This window comes from Dichotomopilus funicola (genome assembly GCF_033296635.1).
Source record: "Dichotomopilus funicola strain CBS 141.50 unplaced genomic scaffold C8A04scaffold_15, whole genome shotgun sequence".
In the NCBI taxonomy this organism is placed as follows: Eukaryota; Fungi; Ascomycota; class Sordariomycetes; order Sordariales; family Chaetomiaceae; genus Dichotomopilus; species Dichotomopilus funicola.
In genome coordinates, this window is record NW_026944036.1 from 1 (window position 1) to 19,653 (window position 19,653).

The following is a 19,653-nucleotide window of genomic DNA, read 5'->3' on the forward strand; positions in this document are numbered from 1 at the left end:
GGCCAAACACGCTGTTTGGCACATTGGGAGGAGCTGGTGACTGGAGCAGTGGGAAGGGGGGTTATATGGGGGGTGGTTGAGTGGGAGGGAAGGCACACATTTGGGGGTTGTTGGGAGTGAGCTTGAGGGGGGTGCCTTAGGCTGTTGATCAGGTAGTTAGGGACTTGTTCTCCTTGGTAGAGAATAGCTGTTTGAAGAGAGATTGTTGAAATTATCTTGTATACCCATCTATTACTTGTTTCCTATGTTTCCAAAGACATCCTATACCAGCGTGTACCGTAGTACACAGGTAATAAAACCCAGCGAAGTAAACAGCACAAATTTACTGCGAAAATCGATGTTTAAACCCGATCGAAGGACCTGGGGATCCCACCAACGGCACCGCAATGATGCTAATCCCCTCCTTCGGCCTCAACACCAACCGCCACATCTTCCAATCCTCCGGATGCGGCGTATCAAGATCCCTGCGAAACACCCACCGGCTCAACATCACACACAAAATCACCTTCATCTCGACCTCCGCAAACTTGCGTCCCAAACAACCCCGGGGCCCCTGCAAAAAGGTCATAAACGCGTTCGGCACAGCCGTGTCCGGTAAGTGGTCCCACCGGTCGGGGTCAAAGGTATCCGCGTTCTCGCCCCAGAACCACTCCATCCGGTTGATGGCGTTAGCCAGCATGTAGACGACCGTGCCCTTGGGGACCTTGTACCCCTCGATGATGTCATCGGCGACAGACTCCCGCACCGTCATGGGGATAGGCGGGATATACCGCAACACCTCACGGCAGAAGTTATCGAGATACGGAATCTGGTCCGGATCCGGCATCACAGTCGTCTCCGGGTCGTAGACAAAGTTCTCGTCGAAGAGGCAGGGCATGTGGGCGCGGACGTCTTCGCGCAGCCGGTCCTGAATGTCCGGGTAGATGGAGAGCAGGTGTATGGCCCAGGCGGCGCCCGTGGCGGTGGTGTCGTGGCCGGCGCCAAGGAAGGTCATGATCTGGTCGCGCATGGTTTCGAAGGTGAGACCGCTTTCGCCTTTGTCTTTGAGCTTGAGGTTCTCCTGGGCGATGAGGGCCAGCACGTCCTTGGCGTTGGGGGTGCTTTCGGCTTCGGCGAGTTTCTCGTTGATGATGGTGGTCGCTTCGTTCATGATGATGCTGCGGGCTTCTTCCATGTCGCGGTTCATTTGGACCGGGAGGTGCTTGGATTTGGGGAAGAAGGCTTGGAGGCCGTGCAGGACGCGGGAGCCGAGGTCGAAGTTGAAGACGAGTTGGTAGGCGTGGCGGATGGGCAGGGCTGCGTCCTGGAGGGAGTCGATTTGGTAGCCGAAGCCGGCCACGCCGATGATGTCGAGGGTGCAGCGGTTGAACCACTCGAGGATCTCGAGCGAGATGAATCCGTGTTTGCCGTTTGTGGCCTCCATCTGCTGGTGCTGCAGGTTGGTCATGTGGATGGCCTTGTCCCAGAAGATGGGGTTGAAGGTGCGGATGGCGCTGGTCGAGAAGCCCGGGTTGAGGGTCTTGCGCTGGGTTGTGTGCTCGTCGTTCTCGGCCAGCAGGACGCCCTCGCCCAGGATGCGCACCATCCACAGCTTGGCGCGAACGGGCTTGGGGAAGTTTTGGTGGTTCTTGACTGTAATGTGGCGGATGGCCATGTCGTCGGCGATCGACAGACGCTCGCAGCCGAGAGGGAAGAAGTACCGGATGATGGGGCCATACTTGCGGTGCCACCGGCGTTGCGGCAGTCCGCACTCCTCGGTGATGACGGGCACGAACTGGCCCCAGAGCGGGAAGCCCGGCACGGTCGGCACGTGGCGGAGCTCGGAGAAGTACATGGGGAAGATGTATCCGCGCCAGAGGATCCAGTACAGCAAGATGAATCCCAGGGCAACCCCGGCTGACTCGAGGACAGGACTGGCGGTCTGCCGGGCATAGACGTAGGCCGCCGCCGCGGAGAAGGCCAGGACGGGGGCCGGGGTCTTGGGTGTGAAAGACTCCATGGCTGCTAGGAGGAAGGGGTATGTTTGGGGAAAGTAGGTACTGAGTAATGAGTAAGTATAGTAAGTAATGTCCAGAAGGTGAGTTTCCTGAGTTATACAAACATGTTAGAAGAAGCCAGAAGAAGGACTCGGACTGGGAGAGGGCAGGACTTATTATACCCACAACCAAAGCCCTAGACGTGGGCGGTGATTCGGGCCAGCTAAGTTAGGGTTTTTCCCAGATTCCCGAGCTGCATTCTTTGGGAAGCCACTTCATTGTTCGTCCCCGAAGTTCCGTCCGAAAATGGCCGCCGGCCGTGGCAGTTTGCGTGCAGCATGCATAAGGTTCCCGCATCTGTAAGAGTGCAGCCCTGGCGGTTGAAAGTTGAAGCCCAAGTTCCGCAGCCACCGGTCAGTGCGCAAAGCGCTTTGCGAGACAACTGACCCGACTACATCCTGTTCCATCCTGTTCCATCCCCTTGAACCTAATCATCCGCGGATATCAGCGGACCGAGATACAGCCTACAGCCTGCTCGTTGTTCCGATTTGGTGGGTACCCCACAAGATGACGAGACTTGTTGTGTAGGGTTCGCCGGCCGTTCCAAATCGTGCAGTACGATGATGACACTTTCGAGCGCAGGCCGCAAAGCCAAGGGAGGACCTTAGGAAAAGCGCGTGAAGGGGAGCCGTCGCGCTCTGTTTCTTTTGGGTTCATCCCCTTCTTGATTCAGTCCAGTCGTTCCATATATAAAGGTCCTCCCTTCTCCGTGGAACTAGGAAAGATTTCGTAGCTCTGTAAACGTTAGCTTCTTCACTTTACATACACTCGCTTGATATCAAGTACCGTGTGTATACCTGTCTTTCTTTCACCCTGTTCATACATACCAGTTCCTCACATCAACCTTATCCACCCTTCATACCGGCTGAGACGCCAAGATGGAAACCTCCAGCCCATCCCACCTTTGCCAGGAGCACCGAAAGCGGGCCGGGCAAGCCAGCATTGAGGCCACGCCCACCCCTTGCAACTCAGTCGTCTCCGACTACGAGGAGGACAACGGCGAGGACACCGATACCGCCTCTTTCCACACAGTCGGCTCCTATTACCCACACACCCCCCCCAACACACTCGCCTCCTTTTTCAAGGTCCCGCCCATGCCCTGCAACTCACTCGTCTCCGAGTCCGACTCGGACTCGGACTATGAGACGGACTCCGACGACGACGGCGACAATGACGGCGATAACCAAGTCCGTCGCGCCAACGACACCACCAACGACCTCAGCGACGCCACCGTCAACAGCTCGCCACCTCCCACTCATGGCTCCGACAGCGGCTACCAACCAGACAGCGGGACCGATTTGGCTAGCGATTCCGCCTCTTGGCAACCGACAAATACCGGGGCCGCAACCACGGATACCGGGCGGCCCGCAACCCCCGTCGGGTCAAGCTCCAGCTTTTATAGCGAGACTGAGAGCGAGTATGAGTCTGAGTATGTGACTGAGTCTGAGCCTAGCACGCTGTACTTTCCGCCGCGTATGCCGCCCAATACCCCCCGCCCGTCGTTCTCTTTGCACGTGGCGGAGGAAAGGGGCTCCCTCGAGCCGTCACCGCCGTGTGCGTTTCCCATGCTTGAGCTGGACCACGTTTCTACGTTCCGTCTGGGTACCGTGGGAGGTTCGTCGGATGACGATGTCTCGCAAGCGTCCGGTCGTGGACGTGATTCGGGCGCTGTTGGAGATGGGGAGGCGGCCACGGACCGTCCCCGCCCTGACAACTGGTCGATGGTGGTGCAGTTGACTGGGTCTAAGGTTGACGTCGCTGGGCTCCCGCCGATTGAGCATGGTGATGTGATCTACCCGGACGCGGGTGCTGATGGTGGGTTTGTCAAGGGGTTTCCGCTCTTGTGTTTGATGGCTGGGATCATGGTGGCGCAGTTTCTGATCTCGATTGATCGGACTATTATCTCGACTGTAAGTTCTTATCATGCTTGCAGATATCATTACCGTTTCATCGCGCTGACAGTTACCCGTCTAGGCCATCCCCTACATCACGCACGAGTTCCAGTCCACCCCTCACATCGGCTGGTACGGCTCGGCGTACCTACTGACCGCATGCGCTTTCCAGCCCTTCTTTGGCCGCATTTTCATGCTCTTTTCCATCAAGAAGGCCTACTTACTCGCCATGTTCCTGTTCGAGGCCGGCTCACTGCTCTGCGGTGTGGCGCCTAACTCGATCACTCTGATCATTGGCCGGGCCATCGCAGGTCTGGGAAGCGCGGGTATTCTGACTGGAAGCTTCGTCGTCGTTGGCACGGCCGTGCCGCTGCGGGCGCGCCCGATGCTCATGGCTATTGTTGGGACCATGTAAGTATGATCACGTTCTCGTTATGACAGGACCTTCTTGCTGACGGGTATGCTAGGTTCGGTGTTGGAGCCACGACTGGCCCTCTTCTTGGCGGTGTCTTCACCGATCTTGTGGTATGTTGTCATCCCTCCACGTATATCGTCTGATATGTTCAATATTCTGACTCTCGGCATAGTCCTGGCGGTGGTGCTTCTACGTCAACCTTCCTATCGGGGTCGCGACAGTCTTGGCCATGCTCCTATACTTCCACCCCAAGAACAAAGACAAAGTAACCCAAGGCTTTTTCAAACGCGTCCTCGACCTGGACATGGTGGGCAACATGCTGCTCATCAGCTCGGCCGTGATGCTATTCCTGGCCCTCGAGTCCACCACCCAAGGTGCCGCATGGTCCAGCGCCAAGGTCATCGGCCTCTTCGTCGGCGCCGGTGTTGTGGCCATTCTCTTCACGGGCTGGCAGCGGTTCAAGGGCGATGGCGCCCTAATGCCGCCCCGCATCGTCATGCAGCGCACCGTCGCGGCCTCCTGCGGCATGGCCTTCATGATCTACGCCGCCCTGATCAACCTAACCTTCTTCCTCCCCGTCTGGTTCCAGGCCATCCGCGGCGTGAGCGCCATGCAATCCGGCATCAACATGATCCCCTACTTCGTCGTCAACGCCGTATTCTCGCTAGCCGCTGCGAGTTTCGTTTCCAAGGTCGGCTACGTGACGCCCCCAGCCGTCATCGGCAGCGCCATCGGCACCGTCGGCCTGGGCCTGATGACCCTGCTCCGCGTCGACACCACCACAGCGCAATGGGCCGGCTTCCAAGTCCTCACGGCCGCCGGCTTCGGCATCTCGATCCAGCAGGGCTTCACGGCGGTGCAGACGGTGCTCGACCCGGGCGACATCCCCATCGCCATCGCGGCCGTGGTCGCGGCCCAATCGCTTGGTGGTGCCATCTTCCTCTCGGTCGGAAACAGCGTGTTCCAGAATCAGCTGCTGCACGCGACGGCTGCGCGCCTCTTGGACGATATCGACATTAAGAAACTCATCGATGGTGGCGCTGCGTCGTTCCGCCACTTGGTACCAGCTGCCGACCTGCCCGAGATGTTGGAGATCTACAACAAGGCCCTGACCACCGTCTTTACCGTGTCCATCCCGCTGGGTGGGCTGGCGACCCTCATTTCATGCTTCATTCAATGGCGGTCGGTCAAATCGGAGAAGCCTGTCGACTCGGAGGAGAAGATGGAGATGGGCGAAGAGATACAGCTGGAGGAAGTGAGAAGGGCATAGGACGGTTCCTTTAAGTGTGTTTAGGATTTGGGAAGGAGTTGACGCTCGTAAGGGACCTTTGATCTCTGCAGGACTGTTAATTTGGAGAGTTTATGAGTGTGTTAAAGTACTTCGTCATTGCTTCCTCATCGCTCGGTTTCTAGCCATAACATAGTAGCTGAGTCATGAGGAAAGCATTGATCGTTGATAGTTGTAAAAGTATCGAGAGAAAAACAAAATATAAAAAACAGCGTTGTCAAATACAATATTTCGTTTCCCCAATTTTCTTTTCATTTGGAAAGTGTACAGATGGAAGATTGATTGCTCCTGCTCGCTGAAGTGAAGTCATCCGAGCCTGGCTCAGCTGCTTAAACACACAGTGCATGAGTGGAGAAGCGGGGGTGCCGAACGTTCAATCATAGGTGGGGCACGCGGACAAGGGCTCCTTTTTTGCCTCTGCCGATTCGGGAAAGTTGCTTTGACTTTCCACGTCGTTCACATCTTCCGCATCTTTCCAGCTCAATCGTTTCGCTTTGCGCCGCCGACCTTTTCTTATCACGAAAGGCTATTTGCTACCCAAGCCGCCTCGATCCACGGCCCCGTATCCACATAGACTCCGAATCCCGACCCTTATCCCGGCCGACCGTCCCGTGTCGAACGGCGCGACTCGGAAACATCTGCGCCGAGCCATCCTGCGCGACTGAGCACACGATCCGGAACATCGACCGAAAAGTCATCACAGGAACCCGCGATTCTTCTCCCGCCTCGACAACATGGATGACCAGGCGCTTAGCAAGCGGATCAAGACGCTGAATAAGGCTGTCTCTAACGACCCCCCATCTGTCGTGTTGACCCTGCTTGAGGAGCTAAAAAACTCCAAAGCACCCACCGAGGAACAACTACGCGTAAGTCTACTCGTTGCGCACCGCCGAGCGAGCATGGGCAGGAGATTCTCACAGCCGCCATCTATACGCAGTCTACCAAAGCCGGTGTTGCGATAGGTAAATTACGTCACAACACGAACAAGGATATCGGGCGTCTAGCTACCGAGATCGTCATCAAATGGAGGAAGAACGTCGAGGCCGGCAAGGAGTCAAAGAAGCGCAAGCTCGAACAAAGCAAATCGCCGACACCCAAGACACCCAAGGACTCGCCTGCCCCACCCCTTTCGGCGTCCTACAGCGCCCCATACGAAGGCGACCCGGAGAAGCGGCACTTCCGGACAGACAAAGTCGACACCGCCCGCACAGGCGACAAGACGCGCGATGGTAGTATTGCCGTGCTCTACAATGGACTGGCGTACCGGGCGACCGAGTCGATCGAGGAGGTGGTGGCGCGCGTGGTCGAGATCGAGGCGGCCGCGCACGCAGCGTACAAAGACGCCGGCGACTACCGCAGCAAGATCTTCGGGCTCATGACGAGCCTCAAGCGGAAGGACAACGCGGAGCTGGGCCGCCGCGTCATGCGCGGCGATATTGAGCCAGAGAAGTTTGTCATCATGACCGATGAGGAACTCGCTTCGGATGCCCAGCGCGAACGCGACGCCGAGCTCGAGCGCGAGAACATGCTCACGGCCCAGGTGCCCATGGCCCAAAAGTCTATCAGCGACTCGCTGCAGTGCAGCAAGTGCAAGCAGAAGAAGGTCTCGTACAGCCAGGCTCAGACCCGGTCGGCTGATGAACCGATGACCACGTTCTGCGAATGCACTGTCTGCGGCAACCGCTGGAAGGTAGGCTCTCCATACTTTGCTGCCGATTTACTACATCGGATGATTGCTAACACACTGGCCAGTTCTCGTAGATTGGTCATATTTCGGGAAAAGAGTTCCATCTCCCTTTCCTTTCCCGTAATCTTCGTCCTCTTCTTATTCTTTTTTTGTGGGGCTTGCCCGTTTCTGGGCTCAGGGGCGCAATCACGGTCGGTTCAACCCATAAGACCCATAAGGGGGTTCACGGATGGGAGCGGAGTTTTTTTCTTTCTTTTTCTTTTCTCTCTTCTTTCTAGTTTCCCTCTTCGGAGCTACCATCTGGGGACAATACCTTCTCAAGTCACCCGATCAATATCAACAAGGTACACTATTGTTTTGGGTCGCTTTGTGTGCCGTTGTGAGACAAAGAAGGCACCTTTGAACATAAAACGCGGTGCTGTTCTTTTTTGGTTCAGTCTTCGCCGACTACGACGGAGGCGATGGCGCATCTGCGGGTTAATGGAGTCTCAGTGGGTAGTGGGCAGACGGGTATTTCACCCTGCCTATGGGTGATACGAGAGATGGGCATGGCAAGGGGCGGGACGTGTATTAGGAGGGGTTTTTCTTTTAGGGTAGAGGATAGACAACGACGGTCGTCTGTTTGTTCGTGTATGTTCAAGGTGATCATCACAGAACAGGACCAGGACCAAGTGGTATGGACAATTATCATCTTAAGACCGAGGCGCTCAACAGTCTTGGACAAATAGTACTTAGGCCTGGGGGGAATAAATACATCGACGGACATTCTCAGGGTATCAGCTTGCTTTTCCCATTCCCCAACTCGCCCCCCCATAAACAGCGTCATGTCCTCACTCCCGCTTCAGACTCTCCAGCCCCAGCACAGCCAGCAAATCCTCGTCCTGTTCCTGTGTCTCATCCTCCAGCCCCATCGCCGTAATATGCTTCCAAAACTTGCTCAGATGCCTCGTCCCCGAATCACACAGAATCGTCACCACCCGACTCTCCCTCGGCATCTTCAGCGCCGTCACCACCGCCGCCACACAATTCACCGCACTACTACTCCCAACAAAAATCCCATCATGCTCCACCAACCACCGCGCCATCCGACACGCCTGGTCATCCGTAACCTTGACCGCATCATCAATCAGCTCCCGCCCAACCTCAAAATTCTCCGTAATCCGCGTGATCCCAATCCCCTCCACCATCGTGTCCACCTGCGTCCGCCGCCGTGTCCCCTCCCGCTCTGTCGCTGAGTACATCACCCCATGCCGGATCTTGTTGTACAGCCCACTACCCTGCGGATCAGCCAGCACCACGCGCAGCGCCGCGCCCAGCTCGCGCTCCTCCTTGAGGTACTTGGCCACCCCCGTGATGGTGCCGCCCGTGCCGGCGCCGGCGACAAAGGCATCGAGCCGGCCGTTGCCGGTCTGCGCGTAGATTTCCGGGCCCGTGGTCTTCATGTGGGCCGTGTAGTTAGCCAGCGACTCGAACTGGTCGGCGAAGAACCCGCGTGACGGCGTATCGGCCGCCGCGGTGTGGTCCTTGGCGCGGGTCCGGGCAAGGTTGACGAAGTGGCCTGGGTCAGTGATGGGGGCGACGGGGACCCGCTCGACGGTGGCGCCGAGGTGGTGGAGAAGATCGGATTTCTCGATGGCCATATCGTCGGGCATGCAGATGTGGGCTTTGTAGCCGCGCGCGCGGGCCAGTACGGCGAGGGAGATGCCCGTGCTGCCGACGGTGCCCTCGTAGATGGTGTCGCCGCGGCCCGGGGTGAGGAGCCCCTGCTCCTCGGCGACTTGGATCATGTTGAGGGCGACGCGGTCTTTGGGGCTGCCGCCGGCGCCGTTGAGGAATTCGGCTTTGGCGAGGATGGTGCAGCCGGTGGCTTCGGAGAGACTGCGGATTTTGATGAGCGGGGTGTTGCCTATGGCCCCTTCGATGCCGTGGACGATGCCATTGCCCCGGTCGTAAGGGGAGAGGGAAGATGGGGAAGGTTCGGGGGATTCTTCGCGGTCTTCGAGACTGACGGGTCCGAAGAAGACGCTGCTCCGCCAACGGGGCCGTTTTCGCCTTTCGTATCGGGCTTGTAGCTCCGGGTAGAGGTCTTTGAAGCCCAGGGTCACGAGGATACCGGCGATGAAGGTCACCGTCAGGGCGGCGGTGCCATACACTCGTGGGTGGTCACTTAGTGACATGGCGATTGCATAATTTCTGCCCCGCTTCACAGGCCTTCTCAGATAAAGACTTGAGTCTGAACCTGAGAACACAAATGCAAGTAGGTTAGTGAAAACAGTGTAACAAATCGTTCACGGAGAATAAAGTGAATAAAGTCCCCTCGGTTCCGAGGTGTGGCGGTTAGAGTCTAAAGTACTTTCCGTCACGCCATTAAGTTGAATTTGAAATGCAGGGTTTAAAAGTTGATGTCATCACCAGATTTTAGTGCCCTTGGTGGGGTCAGACCCTAGCTATTGCTAGGTGGGCTTGTTCTTCAACAGAGGCACCTCCTAAGGTTAGCCTCTTTAAACAACCTTCAAACATATCTTCAATTTCTGATGGAATATCCTATTTTATCCTACTCAATTCAACACTCCTACCCTATGGCTAGAAGATTAAGCTTTCTAAAAACGGACATTCCACAGCGGCAGGACTCGCTCATTGATCACGTATGTACGTAGTAATACCATGCCACCGACAAGCTGCGATCCTATGCCAACCCTAACCCTTTCTATCCTAGAGGAGCGTTAAGGTTTCGGGCTTGTTGCTCTCGAAGTGTTGTTGGTTGAGAAATCTATAGAGAAGCGGCTGGATATACCATTATTAAAGATATTAAACAGGCATTAGAACCTGTGAAGAAAATCTCTATTGCCACGGTTTCTTCCAATAGTTGTACCCTCTCAGCTTAGAACCAACCACCCACAATCGCGATCGCAACGCAACGTTTGAAGCGGTATACCCACACCACCGATACACGCTCGATAGAAAAAGGAAACAATGAATCCAGTACGTATTCTTAACCATAGATACTTTTTCCGAGGCGATTCTAACGGTGTTTTCGAAGATGCAGGACACCGAAGCGCCGCAGGGCGAGGTCGCGGTTTCCCCCCAGGCAACCGCTCCAGAATCCAATGCCGGTCCGGCTGACCTCGGTGACACCGAATCCGCAACGGTTACCGTCCCCGAGTCCACTGTTGGAGCCACCACCCCCTCCCGCACGGCCGGAGCTACCAATTCTGAAACGGCTGCATCTCCGACCCCGGCTACGGAGGCAGCTCCCGCGACGCCCACAGCTCCCACGGTCCCTGTATCACCTATTTGGACCTTCACCGGCTTCCCAGAAATCCCACTGGCCGCAAACCGAGCCGTCGCAAGGCTCATCCGGAGGTGGATCGATCAGCTAGACGAAGAATTCGAGAGGATGGTAGATGAGGACGAGGAGGAGGAAAGACGCTGGTGATCAAGGCCGTTAATTTTTTCACATATCATTGCTTTTATAATCAGTTTATGGGACCGGGGCCGTATTGGGAGTGCCTAGATAGGTGGATGGAAACGGTTGCAAATGGAACGCCCGAGTGGCCGCAAAAGGAGGGGCGCTAAATGCTTAAGTCAATCAAAATTCGATAACAATACGTGTATTGTCGATAATGAGTTGGAAATGTCGAGTTTCGTGTAAAAACCCCGTGGGTAAGAAGCCGGGAGACTGGGAAGCGTGAACCTTTAGGATAAGAATCATTTCATAAGTTTCCCCCCGGCTTCATGATTGGTTGAGATGCTCCTGAACTGCCCTTTCTGGCACTCATTTTTAGCGGCTCAGCACCCCAAGAGTGGGGCATAACCCCGCTGCTCGCGTGCACCAAAGAGACCAGCTCAAGGTCCCACGGAGCTCGGGCCACATCGAAAAAAGTCCGATCGGCAAAGCCAGGGCGTGCTGCGGCGACTTCAACACCTCGCATCTCGTCCACACCCATCGTGGTCCCCGCCTTTGAGTTTGCTCCCTTTCCGGGACCATGGACTCCCCCATCGTCACCCAGATTTTCCGCCAGCTCTTCCGGAGCCATTCAGCTTGCCAATCGCGGCGGAACCTAACGACCCTTGCGACCGCGCTGCAGGATGTGCGCCGACAACGACTCGAGCAGCAACAACTGCGTCACCCACTACGAAACCACCACCAGAAACAACCACAACAACGCCGCTCCTATGTCAGCCGCGGCCAGGGGAAATCGGGGGCTGCCTCGTCTCAGTTTGAGAAGAATTGGCAGCCGCGGTCGGATGTGTTCCAGTACGACATGTCTGAGGAGTTCCAAAAATATCCCATGCTCACCGCGATGGAGCTCCGCGGGCGTAGTGACCGGCCCCGCAGATTGAAGATGTTGATGAGGGACTTCATAGAAGGTCGGTCGACGCCGCGAATTGGTTCAATATGTAACATAGAACGAAACCAGGCTGATCCCAACCCCTTACCATCCCCCTATACAGATAGTCTCTACAATCCCAATTACGGTTACTTCTCGAAACAAGTCGTCATCTTCACCCCCGGAGAACCCTTTAACTTCCCTTCGTTATACGACGAACTCGACTTTCACAATCTCTTAACCCGTCGATACGTCGCGTTTGAAGACGCTCTCGATGCCGTCTCCCCAACCGATACCCGCCAGCTGTGGTACACCCCTACCGAGCTATTTCGCCCCTTTTACGGCGAGTCCATCGCGCGGTACCTCATTGCCAACTACAAGCTCACCACCTTCCCCTACCACGACCTGATCATCTACGAGATGGGTGCCGGCCGTGGTACCCTTATGCTCAACATCCTCGACTACATACGCGAGGCTGACCCGGCCGTATACGACCGTACCAAGTACAAAATCATCGAGATTAGTACCCAACTCGCGGAACTCCAGAACTCTCAACTCATGCAGTCTTTCGCCGCCCGGGGTCATGCAGAGAAAGTGGAGATTATCAACCAGTCCATCTTCGACTGGAGCAATCCCGTTCCCTCGCCCTGTTTCTTCCTCGCCTTCGAGGTCTTCGACAACTTCGCCCACGATATCATCCGCTACGACGTCGAGACACAGACACCACACCAAGGCCTAGTCCTTGTCGACGAGAACGGCGACTTCTATGAGTTTTATACAAAACAACTGGACCCCGTTGCCGCTCGGTACCTCTCCATACGTGAGGCTGCTACAGGGGGCAAGTACACTGTCCCGTACCCAACCACCCGCCTCGGCCGGTGGTTCGCGAACCAAAAGCCGCTGGCCGCCAACCTCAGCCCTCCAGAATACATCCCCACGCGGCTGATGCAGTTCTTCGAGATACTTGCACAGTACTTCCCCGCGCACCGACTGGTGACCAGCGATTTCCATTCGCTACCGGACGCCACCAAGGGCCTGAACGCACCCATTGTGCAAACGCGGTACCAGCGGCAGCCGGTGCCCGTTTCCACTCCATTGGTAAGTCTATATCTGCTTTACCCTCAACTCTATCCCCTCTCTCGTCTCCCAGGCTTCGATCAAGCACCAGTATCAAAATTTAACACAAAAACCGTCACAGGTCCACCAAGGCTACTTCGACATCATGTTCCCCACCAATTTCCAAACCGCCGAGGCCACTTACCAAGCCATTACCGGCAAGCTAACCCGTGTATCGACCCACGAGGAGTTCATGCGGCGCTGGGCCTATCTTGAGGACACCGAGACCCGGAGCGGGGAGAACCCGCTGCTGACATGGTATAAAAACGCCAGTGTAATGTTGACTGTGTAAGACAAAAGGGATGGATTTGAACGGGAGTATGTAGATAACCACAACGTTACTTGTACATAAAGGGAGAGGTTTTTGGCGCGTGCATAGATGGCATGACCGCTGGGGGCGCGCCTGGTATACGGGCATGAGTCCCGATTTCTACCCCTCAACTCGCGCTACGGCTTAATCTTCCTGGAAAGAAAGTGACGCCGTAGCAACATAACGCGATGCTTTAAAGCATTAGCTCGCTGCAGATTTGGCTATTTCAACACTTTACTTTTGATCCTCCAGTCTAAGTAACCCAGGGAGGCCAACCCCCCCTTGACATCGTGCTAGAACAAAGCGTCCAAACGCACACTACCATCACATGCATATTGTCTCACAATCCCACAATATACTTTAACCCCCTTGACCCCCACCCAATTGACCACAAGACAAAAGGAAATCAAATGTTCAACTCCTTCAACTTATCTGTCAGCCATTGCTCCGCCTTGGAAACGGCCTCGTCCAGCTTGGCCGGCTCCGCACCAGCGCCTTGCCGGCTGGGCTCCTTGCCGCCCGTCTTCCCGCCGATGACCTCGGTGACGGCAGTGGTCCACTGCTCGGCGGTAACACCCTTGGAGGAGAGGTGCTGTGGCGATTAGTTAGTATCATCTAGGACGTCATGCGAAAACATGTTAACAGAGAATAAAACATACCGTGCCGACATAGACACCATGCATAACAGCATCGTCCTTGCTACCCGCAAACACATAGACGGTCCGCTCCTTGTCCTTGGACTTGTAGTAGGTGATGACGTCTGAGAGCGCTTTGGCGTTGGCCGAGATGGGCAAGTGGCCGACAAAAAACTTGGCGTCTTTGTTCTCCTCCTTCTTGAAGTGGCCCTGGACCGTATCAAGTGCGGTCTTGCTCTCCGCCTTTTGCCTCTTCTTCTGCTCATCCACAACCTCCTTCTGGATCTTGGTAAACCGCTGCCGCAGCTCTTCCTTGGTCAGCGCCGAGATGGTCAGCGCGTCGAGCTCGACAGCCGCTGCCTTGATCTCGGCCGCCTTTTGCGTGCCAAACTCAAGGGCCTCAATATGGTCGAGCTTTTGGGAGAAGGTCTTGGCGTCGCGCCGCGCCTGGTTCGCGCCGTCCCCAGTGTAGGCAACGATACGCCGGATTCCCTTGGCGATACCGCTCTCCTCGACGATGATCAGGTCCTTGATAATGCCAGTAGACTCCACATGGGTGCCGCCGCAGAACTCAACACTGACCTTGCGCCACTCTGGGTTCTTGGGGTTCTTGAGTAGCTCGTCGACGTCAACACCGACGGACACGACGCGCACGGGGTCGGGGTACGTTTCGCCGAAAACAGCGCGCAGGCCCTCAATCTCCCGCGCCTGGTCCAGGTCAACATCCTTAGCATAGGTCTTGAGATCCTTCGTGATATCCTCGTTGGACAACTGCTCGATCTTCTTGATCTCTTCCAAAGTGACACCGCTCTTGTGGCTGAAATCAAACCGCAACTTTTCTTGGTCAACAAGCGAACCCTTTTGGTTTACCTCGTCGCCCAGGACTTCCCTCAACGCGTGGTTAAGAATATGCGTCCCGGTGTGGTTGTTCCGAATGGGCTGTCGGCGGAGCTCGTCATACTCGCAAATCACCTCGTCACCAGCGGTAAGCTCGCCGTACTCGAGATAGCCGTTGTGCACAATGTAGCCCGCATACTCTTGTACATCCAGAACCTTGAACTCGGCGACACCATCGATGAGGAGATTGCCAGTATCCGCGACCTGGCCACCGGACTCGGCATAGAAGTTGGTCTTATCAAGGATCACACCAAGAGGGGTGTTTTGTGGAAGATCTTTGCTCGTCTTGAGGAACTCGCTGCCCGTGAAGAGAAGTTGGACCTTGGCTTTGATATCACCTTTCTTGTATTTGGCGTCCGAGTTCGGGCGCGGTAGGTTGATGGTGCCCTCCAGTTCCGCGATCTGGTGGACGTTGAGCTTGGGGAATGTCTGAACAGCTTCCTTGACGGCTTTGCTCGCCTCCCTCGCCTTCTCGCGGGCAACCGCAACCTCGGCCTCATCAATGGTAAGGTTACGCTCCTCCGCCATGAGTTTCGTCAGATCCTCGGGGAACCCAAAAGTGTCGTACAAACGCCATACGTCGGCACCAGAAAGCTTGTTTCCTCCGGACTTGACTGCGAGCGCAGCATACTTCTCGAATTGCTTCTCGCCACGGTCCAAGGTGACCGCGAAAGCAACCTCTTCCTCGTCCAAAATCTCTTTGATATCCTCCTGTGCCTTCTTGAGCTCAGGGAATTGCTCGCCCATCTGCTCAACCAGCGCGGGTAGGATGCTCGAGAAGAAGGTGCCAATCTCGGCCTGGAAGTACTTGCGGGCGTACCGCACACCTCTCCTGAGAACACGCCTAACCACATAACCACGCCCAATGTTGTTAGGGGCCGCACCATCAGCGATCGCAAACGAGAGCAAGCGGATATGGTCGGCGACCACACGGTAAGCGGTATCGATGCCGTCAACGTCGTCATTCCCATACTTGTCGGTGTAGGGTCGTGCGCCGGTAACCTCCTGTATCCTCGCGAACAACGGGGTGAAGATATCTGTGGCGTAATTGGAGATTTTGTCCTGGAGGGCGGACACAAGGCGCTCGAAACCCATACCAGTATCGATGTGCTTCGCGGGGAGGGGCTTGAGGGTCTTGTCCTCCTGCCGGTCGAACTGCATGAACACGTTGTTCCATATCTCCACCACAAGAGGGTCGTCTTGATTGACAAGATGGGCAGCGTTCCGGCCCCCAACCTTGTCATAGTGAACCTCACTGCAGGGGCCACACGGCCCCTGATCGCCCATCTCCCAGAAGTTGTCCTTCATGTTTCCGGGCAGAATGTTGGCCTCGGGGACACCGACATCGAGCCACAGCTGCTTGGCCTCGAGGTCCGGCTCGAGACCAAAATCGGGGTTGCCTTCGAAGTATGTCACGTAAAGGCGGTTGGGGTCTAGGCCATAGATCTTGGTTAGGAGTTCCCAAGTCCATTGGATGGCATCTTTCTTGAAGTAGTCGCCGAAGGACCAGTTCCCCAACATTTCAAAAAATGTCTGCGGCGTGTTAGCCAAAGAGGTTGACTCCCGTGTCCTTCTTCCAAAGGGCTACTCACGTGGTGGTAACTGTCCTTGCCAACATCGTCAAGATCATTGTGTTTCCCGCCAGCGCGAATGCACTATCTCCATAGTTAGTCTAACACCCCCAAAATTTGTTAGAAGTCTAGGTGGAACACACCTTTTGTGTGTCGACTGCACGCTTTAGCTGTGCGAGAGGCTCAGTCTTGCCAATGGTCCCGAGAAATATGGGCTTGAACTGGTTCATGCCCGCATTCGTAAACAACAAGGTGGGGTCATTGTGAGGGACGACCGAGGATGAAGGAACTGCAGGACCATGAAGTCAGTAAAAGATAAAAACATCGTTGCATTGGTAATGTTTTGTTCATTGCAGCCTCCGTTTGCGTGCAAGTGGTCTCAGCAAGACAAAGCACAGGCAGTATGTTGTTGATAGCGGGACCCATACCAATTGCATGGCCCCTCTCCGCAAAATAATCCAGGAACGTCTTGCGGACGCGGGGTCCAGTCCACTCGACTCCGGCCATTCTCGATGACGACCTGGAAGATTGGCGGTGATAAAGACAATAAGCGGTATTCGAGGTTAACGCGATTCGGCGGCGCGGGTTGATCAGCGTTGTGTACAAGGGCACGACGTTCACGGCCGGAAATGTGGTGGTGGCTGCTGCTGGAAAGTTCTCGAGCAGCGCACGAGACTGCGGGGCAGAGGGGCGGATTTTGTGGTGGAAGCTTCGCGACCCATGACTCAAAGTTTCAAAACCCGCCCGATAGCAGCCGGTGCCACCCAAGCTTCCACACCAGCGCAAACACGGCCTTCCGTCCCAGCGCAAAGCACTTAACATCGCGCCTCCTCCTTCCCTCCCTCGCGATATCAGCCGCTCCTTTATCTCGACCCGATTTCCGACTTCTGCGTTGATTGGGCACCGTCCATAGTTTTTTCGGTCTTCTGCAGTTGGATGCACGTCGTGAGCAACTAGCCGGGGGCAAACGGGTTCCTGAGTGGCGGAAAGGAAAGAGAAAGGGCCTGGGGAGGACAGAGAGAGAGACGCAGTGGATTGTTAGTCACCTCCGCGCAGCGGAACCCAGCCTTCAGCGACTCATACAACAGCACCTGGAAGAGTCACCCCCAATACCACACCCCTGACAATGGACGGAGTCGGGATTGATCAGTTTCAATACCAACAATCACACCTCAACAATCATGGGCATTTTCCGTCGCAGCCATTGCCCGCGCGGCCATTGCGAAAACGAAAGGCCGATGCGGCGCCGGAGAACAACGAACGGCTCTCGAAGCGGATGAGCGTCTTAAACCTCGGTACGTATCCGTACACTCCTCCCCGCTCTTCCTGCAAGCAGTATTCCCACCCCACCATTTATTCCCACATCTACCTGTAAACACAAGAGATTGATCTACGCAACCTACTAACACCCCAAATCAGAAGATTCAGGCCAAAAGCTCTACGTCCACGTCGAGAACCCTGACACCCCATCATCAGCCCACGCTCCATCAAGCGCCGAGCCCGAGAAGAAACCCCAACACCATGGCCATCATCACCATCCACCCAATCCCCCCAACACCGACGACTCCGCCATGCGATTAGACGACTCCAAATATAAAGTCTATATCTACAACCTTGACGATGAGCTCTCCTCAGATAACGACGACAGCGATGCCGAGAGCCAACTCGTCTTCCTCCCGGACATCGAAAAGCACTTGCGCGACAACCGGATACCCCTACACCTACGTGGCCCTTCCCCCTCCGAGGCTGCCGCGGCGGACCTAGCGAGCAAGCAGCTTGTGCTGTACAGCGTGCCGAGCTCGATTTCGGTGCCGGAAGAGCAGGACAGCGTGCGCAAAGCGATTATTGAAGCGCGGGAGCGGGTACGGGAGAAGCAGCGGGTTGTGAATGCTGTACCGGCCACGGTACCGGCGCCGGTAGAGAAGCCAAGGGCAGAAGTATCGTCGAGCTTTGGCGATGCTCCAATGGAGCTTGAACCGTTGCAGACTATCGTCGAGGAGGATCCCGATGCGATGGATATTGATTAAGGGATTCGGCGAATGGGCAACAGGAGTTTACTTTTGGTGATGCTTTCACTCTTACTCTATCAATTTACGGCGCACATGGGACGGACGGTTCTGCCTTTAGCGTGGTGTTTTCAGGGCAAAGGTCAAGGCTGGAACGGAGTTCTGATATTGCCGGGTCTACCCAGTACATAGTACTAGGGGGGTTGAGCTGCTTTTTTGAATTATTCCTTATTTTATTCACTTTAAATCTACTAGGCCATTCCTAGGTGACTTATGTGTGTGTTGATGTAAATGCAGAACAATGATCAATGCGCCTGCAGATGTAGGTACTCCTGCCCTCGTTATCCACGCCAAATAACGCCGAAAATATGGACCAACTCTCACCAAGCAAGCCAAGCTAAGTATTACAATTACACGTTCAGCATTATCAGTCCCACTATCTCTCAGTTCAACCTTGGATTAGCCATGAAGCAATCCCTTCACCCCCGAGTTCGGTTGGTGACCCCCGTCTCTTGGGGTTGGATGGCACTGGGTGGAGGTCCCGGCGGCGGCGCATAATCGGAGCCTTCGCCAGACTGGTGTTGAGTCTGCGGGACATCAGGGGCCTGCTGGTGAGGGCCTGCCTTGGTGGCGCCGGCGGGCGGCTCGTACATTGGCGGCCGAGGCGCAGTCGGATCGTACATCGGTGGGGGCATGGCGTGCATGTTGTAGTAGTGTTGCTCCGGGGTGTAAGGATACATATTCGAGGGCTGGGGGCGATATCGCGGGTCGACCTGGGCGAGTTGAGCGCGGGAAACGAGGAACTAGAACTGTTAGTGTCTGTCTGTGTCGAAAATACACATGAGTTGATGGGGGTCGTACTCGGTGGTATCGTAAAGGAAGTAGGCCCTTCTTTAGCCTCTTCTGGGCGTGCATGTAGCCGAGCAAAAGGTAGAGGCTGAGGAACACGATTATGCCGAGAAATAGCGACCACTTCACGATGATGCCAGTCTGCAGCAACGATGTCAGTAATCGGGGTCCTGGTAGAGCCAGCAGGTTTCAGTATGAACGTACCCTAGTGCTCCAAAACGGCACGTAGCAACTATTCTCATCGATAAACCCATCCTCAGTAAGAGTGCACTCTTCGTAACGCCGATTGAGGGCGTAGCTAGCTCCCGGTGCCATGTTGTGTGTGGTGTTGCCGTGTCGGATTTCCCGGACGATCAAATTGAGGTGGTTGGAGAAGGTAGGGCGGAACGGTGATAAGAATTGCAGCGAAAATGTGAGCAATTGCCCAGGTCCAGCGAAGGCCAAAATTGCGGAAAGCCGCGGGTCGAGGGCGCAGCAAGTCGAAAAACAAAACTGAGCTTTTTGGTGGTGTAAAAAGACGGAGGTGCTGGGGAAGAAAGAAGAAAGAGAGTTGCCAAGGCCCGGGGAAACGAGATGAGGTCCTGGTTGAATTCGCGATTTTGGCTAGAGTTTGCTTTCTG

At 55.6% G+C, this 19,653-nt stretch overlaps 8 protein-coding genes across 8 annotated transcripts; 4 read left to right on the forward strand and 4 right to left on the reverse strand.

The window, feature by feature from the left end:
• Positions 1-148: 148 nt before the first annotated feature.
• Positions 149-1,999, reverse strand: C8A04DRAFT_35710 (cytochrome P450; the record flags this gene model as incomplete). Its single annotated transcript, XM_062783266.1, has 3 exons — positions 149-187; positions 374-1,900; positions 1,937-1,999. 3 exons carry the CDS (start codon positions 1,997-1,999, stop codon positions 149-151), a joined length of 1,629 nt encoding a protein of 542 aa, XP_062638799.1.
• A 1,758-nt stretch (positions 2,000-3,757) lies between these two features.
• Positions 3,758-5,613, forward strand: C8A04DRAFT_10572 (major facilitator superfamily domain-containing protein; the record flags this gene model as incomplete). Its single annotated transcript, XM_062776636.1, has 4 exons — positions 3,758-3,946; positions 4,011-4,339; positions 4,396-4,453; positions 4,516-5,613. The coding sequence occupies 4 exons, from the start codon at positions 3,758-3,760 to the stop codon at positions 5,611-5,613; spliced, it is 1,674 nt and encodes a 557-aa protein (XP_062638800.1).
• A 752-nt stretch (positions 5,614-6,365) lies between these two features.
• Positions 6,366-7,392, forward strand: C8A04DRAFT_26681 (transcription elongation factor S-II; the record flags this gene model as incomplete). Its single annotated transcript, XM_062780011.1, has 3 exons — positions 6,366-6,497; positions 6,569-7,321; positions 7,384-7,392. 3 exons carry the CDS (start codon positions 6,366-6,368, stop codon positions 7,390-7,392), a joined length of 894 nt encoding a protein of 297 aa, XP_062638801.1.
• A 756-nt stretch (positions 7,393-8,148) lies between these two features.
• Positions 8,149-9,495, reverse strand: C8A04DRAFT_10619 (tryptophan synthase beta subunit-like PLP-dependent enzyme; the record flags this gene model as incomplete). The annotated part of the gene is made up of 1 exon (XM_062776652.1): positions 8,149-9,495. The coding sequence occupies one exon, from the start codon at positions 9,493-9,495 to the stop codon at positions 8,149-8,151; it is 1,347 nt and encodes a 448-aa protein (XP_062638802.1).
• Positions 9,496-11,304: 1,809 nt separating this feature from the next.
• Positions 11,305-13,057, forward strand: C8A04DRAFT_10564 (S-adenosyl-L-methionine-dependent methyltransferase; the record flags this gene model as incomplete). Its single annotated transcript, XM_062776631.1, has 3 exons — positions 11,305-11,689; positions 11,774-12,747; positions 12,848-13,057. The coding sequence occupies 3 exons, from the start codon at positions 11,305-11,307 to the stop codon at positions 13,055-13,057; spliced, it is 1,569 nt and encodes a 522-aa protein (XP_062638803.1).
• A 424-nt stretch (positions 13,058-13,481) lies between these two features.
• On the reverse strand, positions 13,482-17,000 carry C8A04DRAFT_10575 (alanine--tRNA ligase; the record flags this gene model as incomplete). Its single annotated transcript, XM_062776637.1, has 5 exons — positions 13,482-13,667; positions 13,735-16,140; positions 16,200-16,262; positions 16,322-16,467; positions 16,607-17,000. 5 exons carry the CDS (start codon positions 16,998-17,000, stop codon positions 13,482-13,484), a joined length of 3,195 nt encoding a protein of 1,064 aa, XP_062638804.1.
• A 304-nt stretch (positions 17,001-17,304) lies between these two features.
• Positions 17,305-18,205, forward strand: C8A04DRAFT_35715 (uncharacterized protein; the record flags this gene model as incomplete). Its single annotated transcript, XM_062783267.1, has 2 exons — positions 17,305-17,473; positions 17,598-18,205. The coding sequence occupies 2 exons, from the start codon at positions 17,305-17,307 to the stop codon at positions 18,203-18,205; spliced, it is 777 nt and encodes a 258-aa protein (XP_062638805.1).
• A 458-nt stretch (positions 18,206-18,663) lies between these two features.
• C8A04DRAFT_26687 (uncharacterized protein) lies at positions 18,664-19,348 on the reverse strand (the record flags this gene model as incomplete). The annotated part of the gene is made up of 3 exons (XM_062780012.1): positions 18,664-18,987; positions 19,046-19,174; positions 19,238-19,348. The coding sequence occupies 3 exons, from the start codon at positions 19,346-19,348 to the stop codon at positions 18,664-18,666; spliced, it is 564 nt and encodes a 187-aa protein (XP_062638806.1).
• Positions 19,349-19,653: the final 305 nt, after the last annotated feature.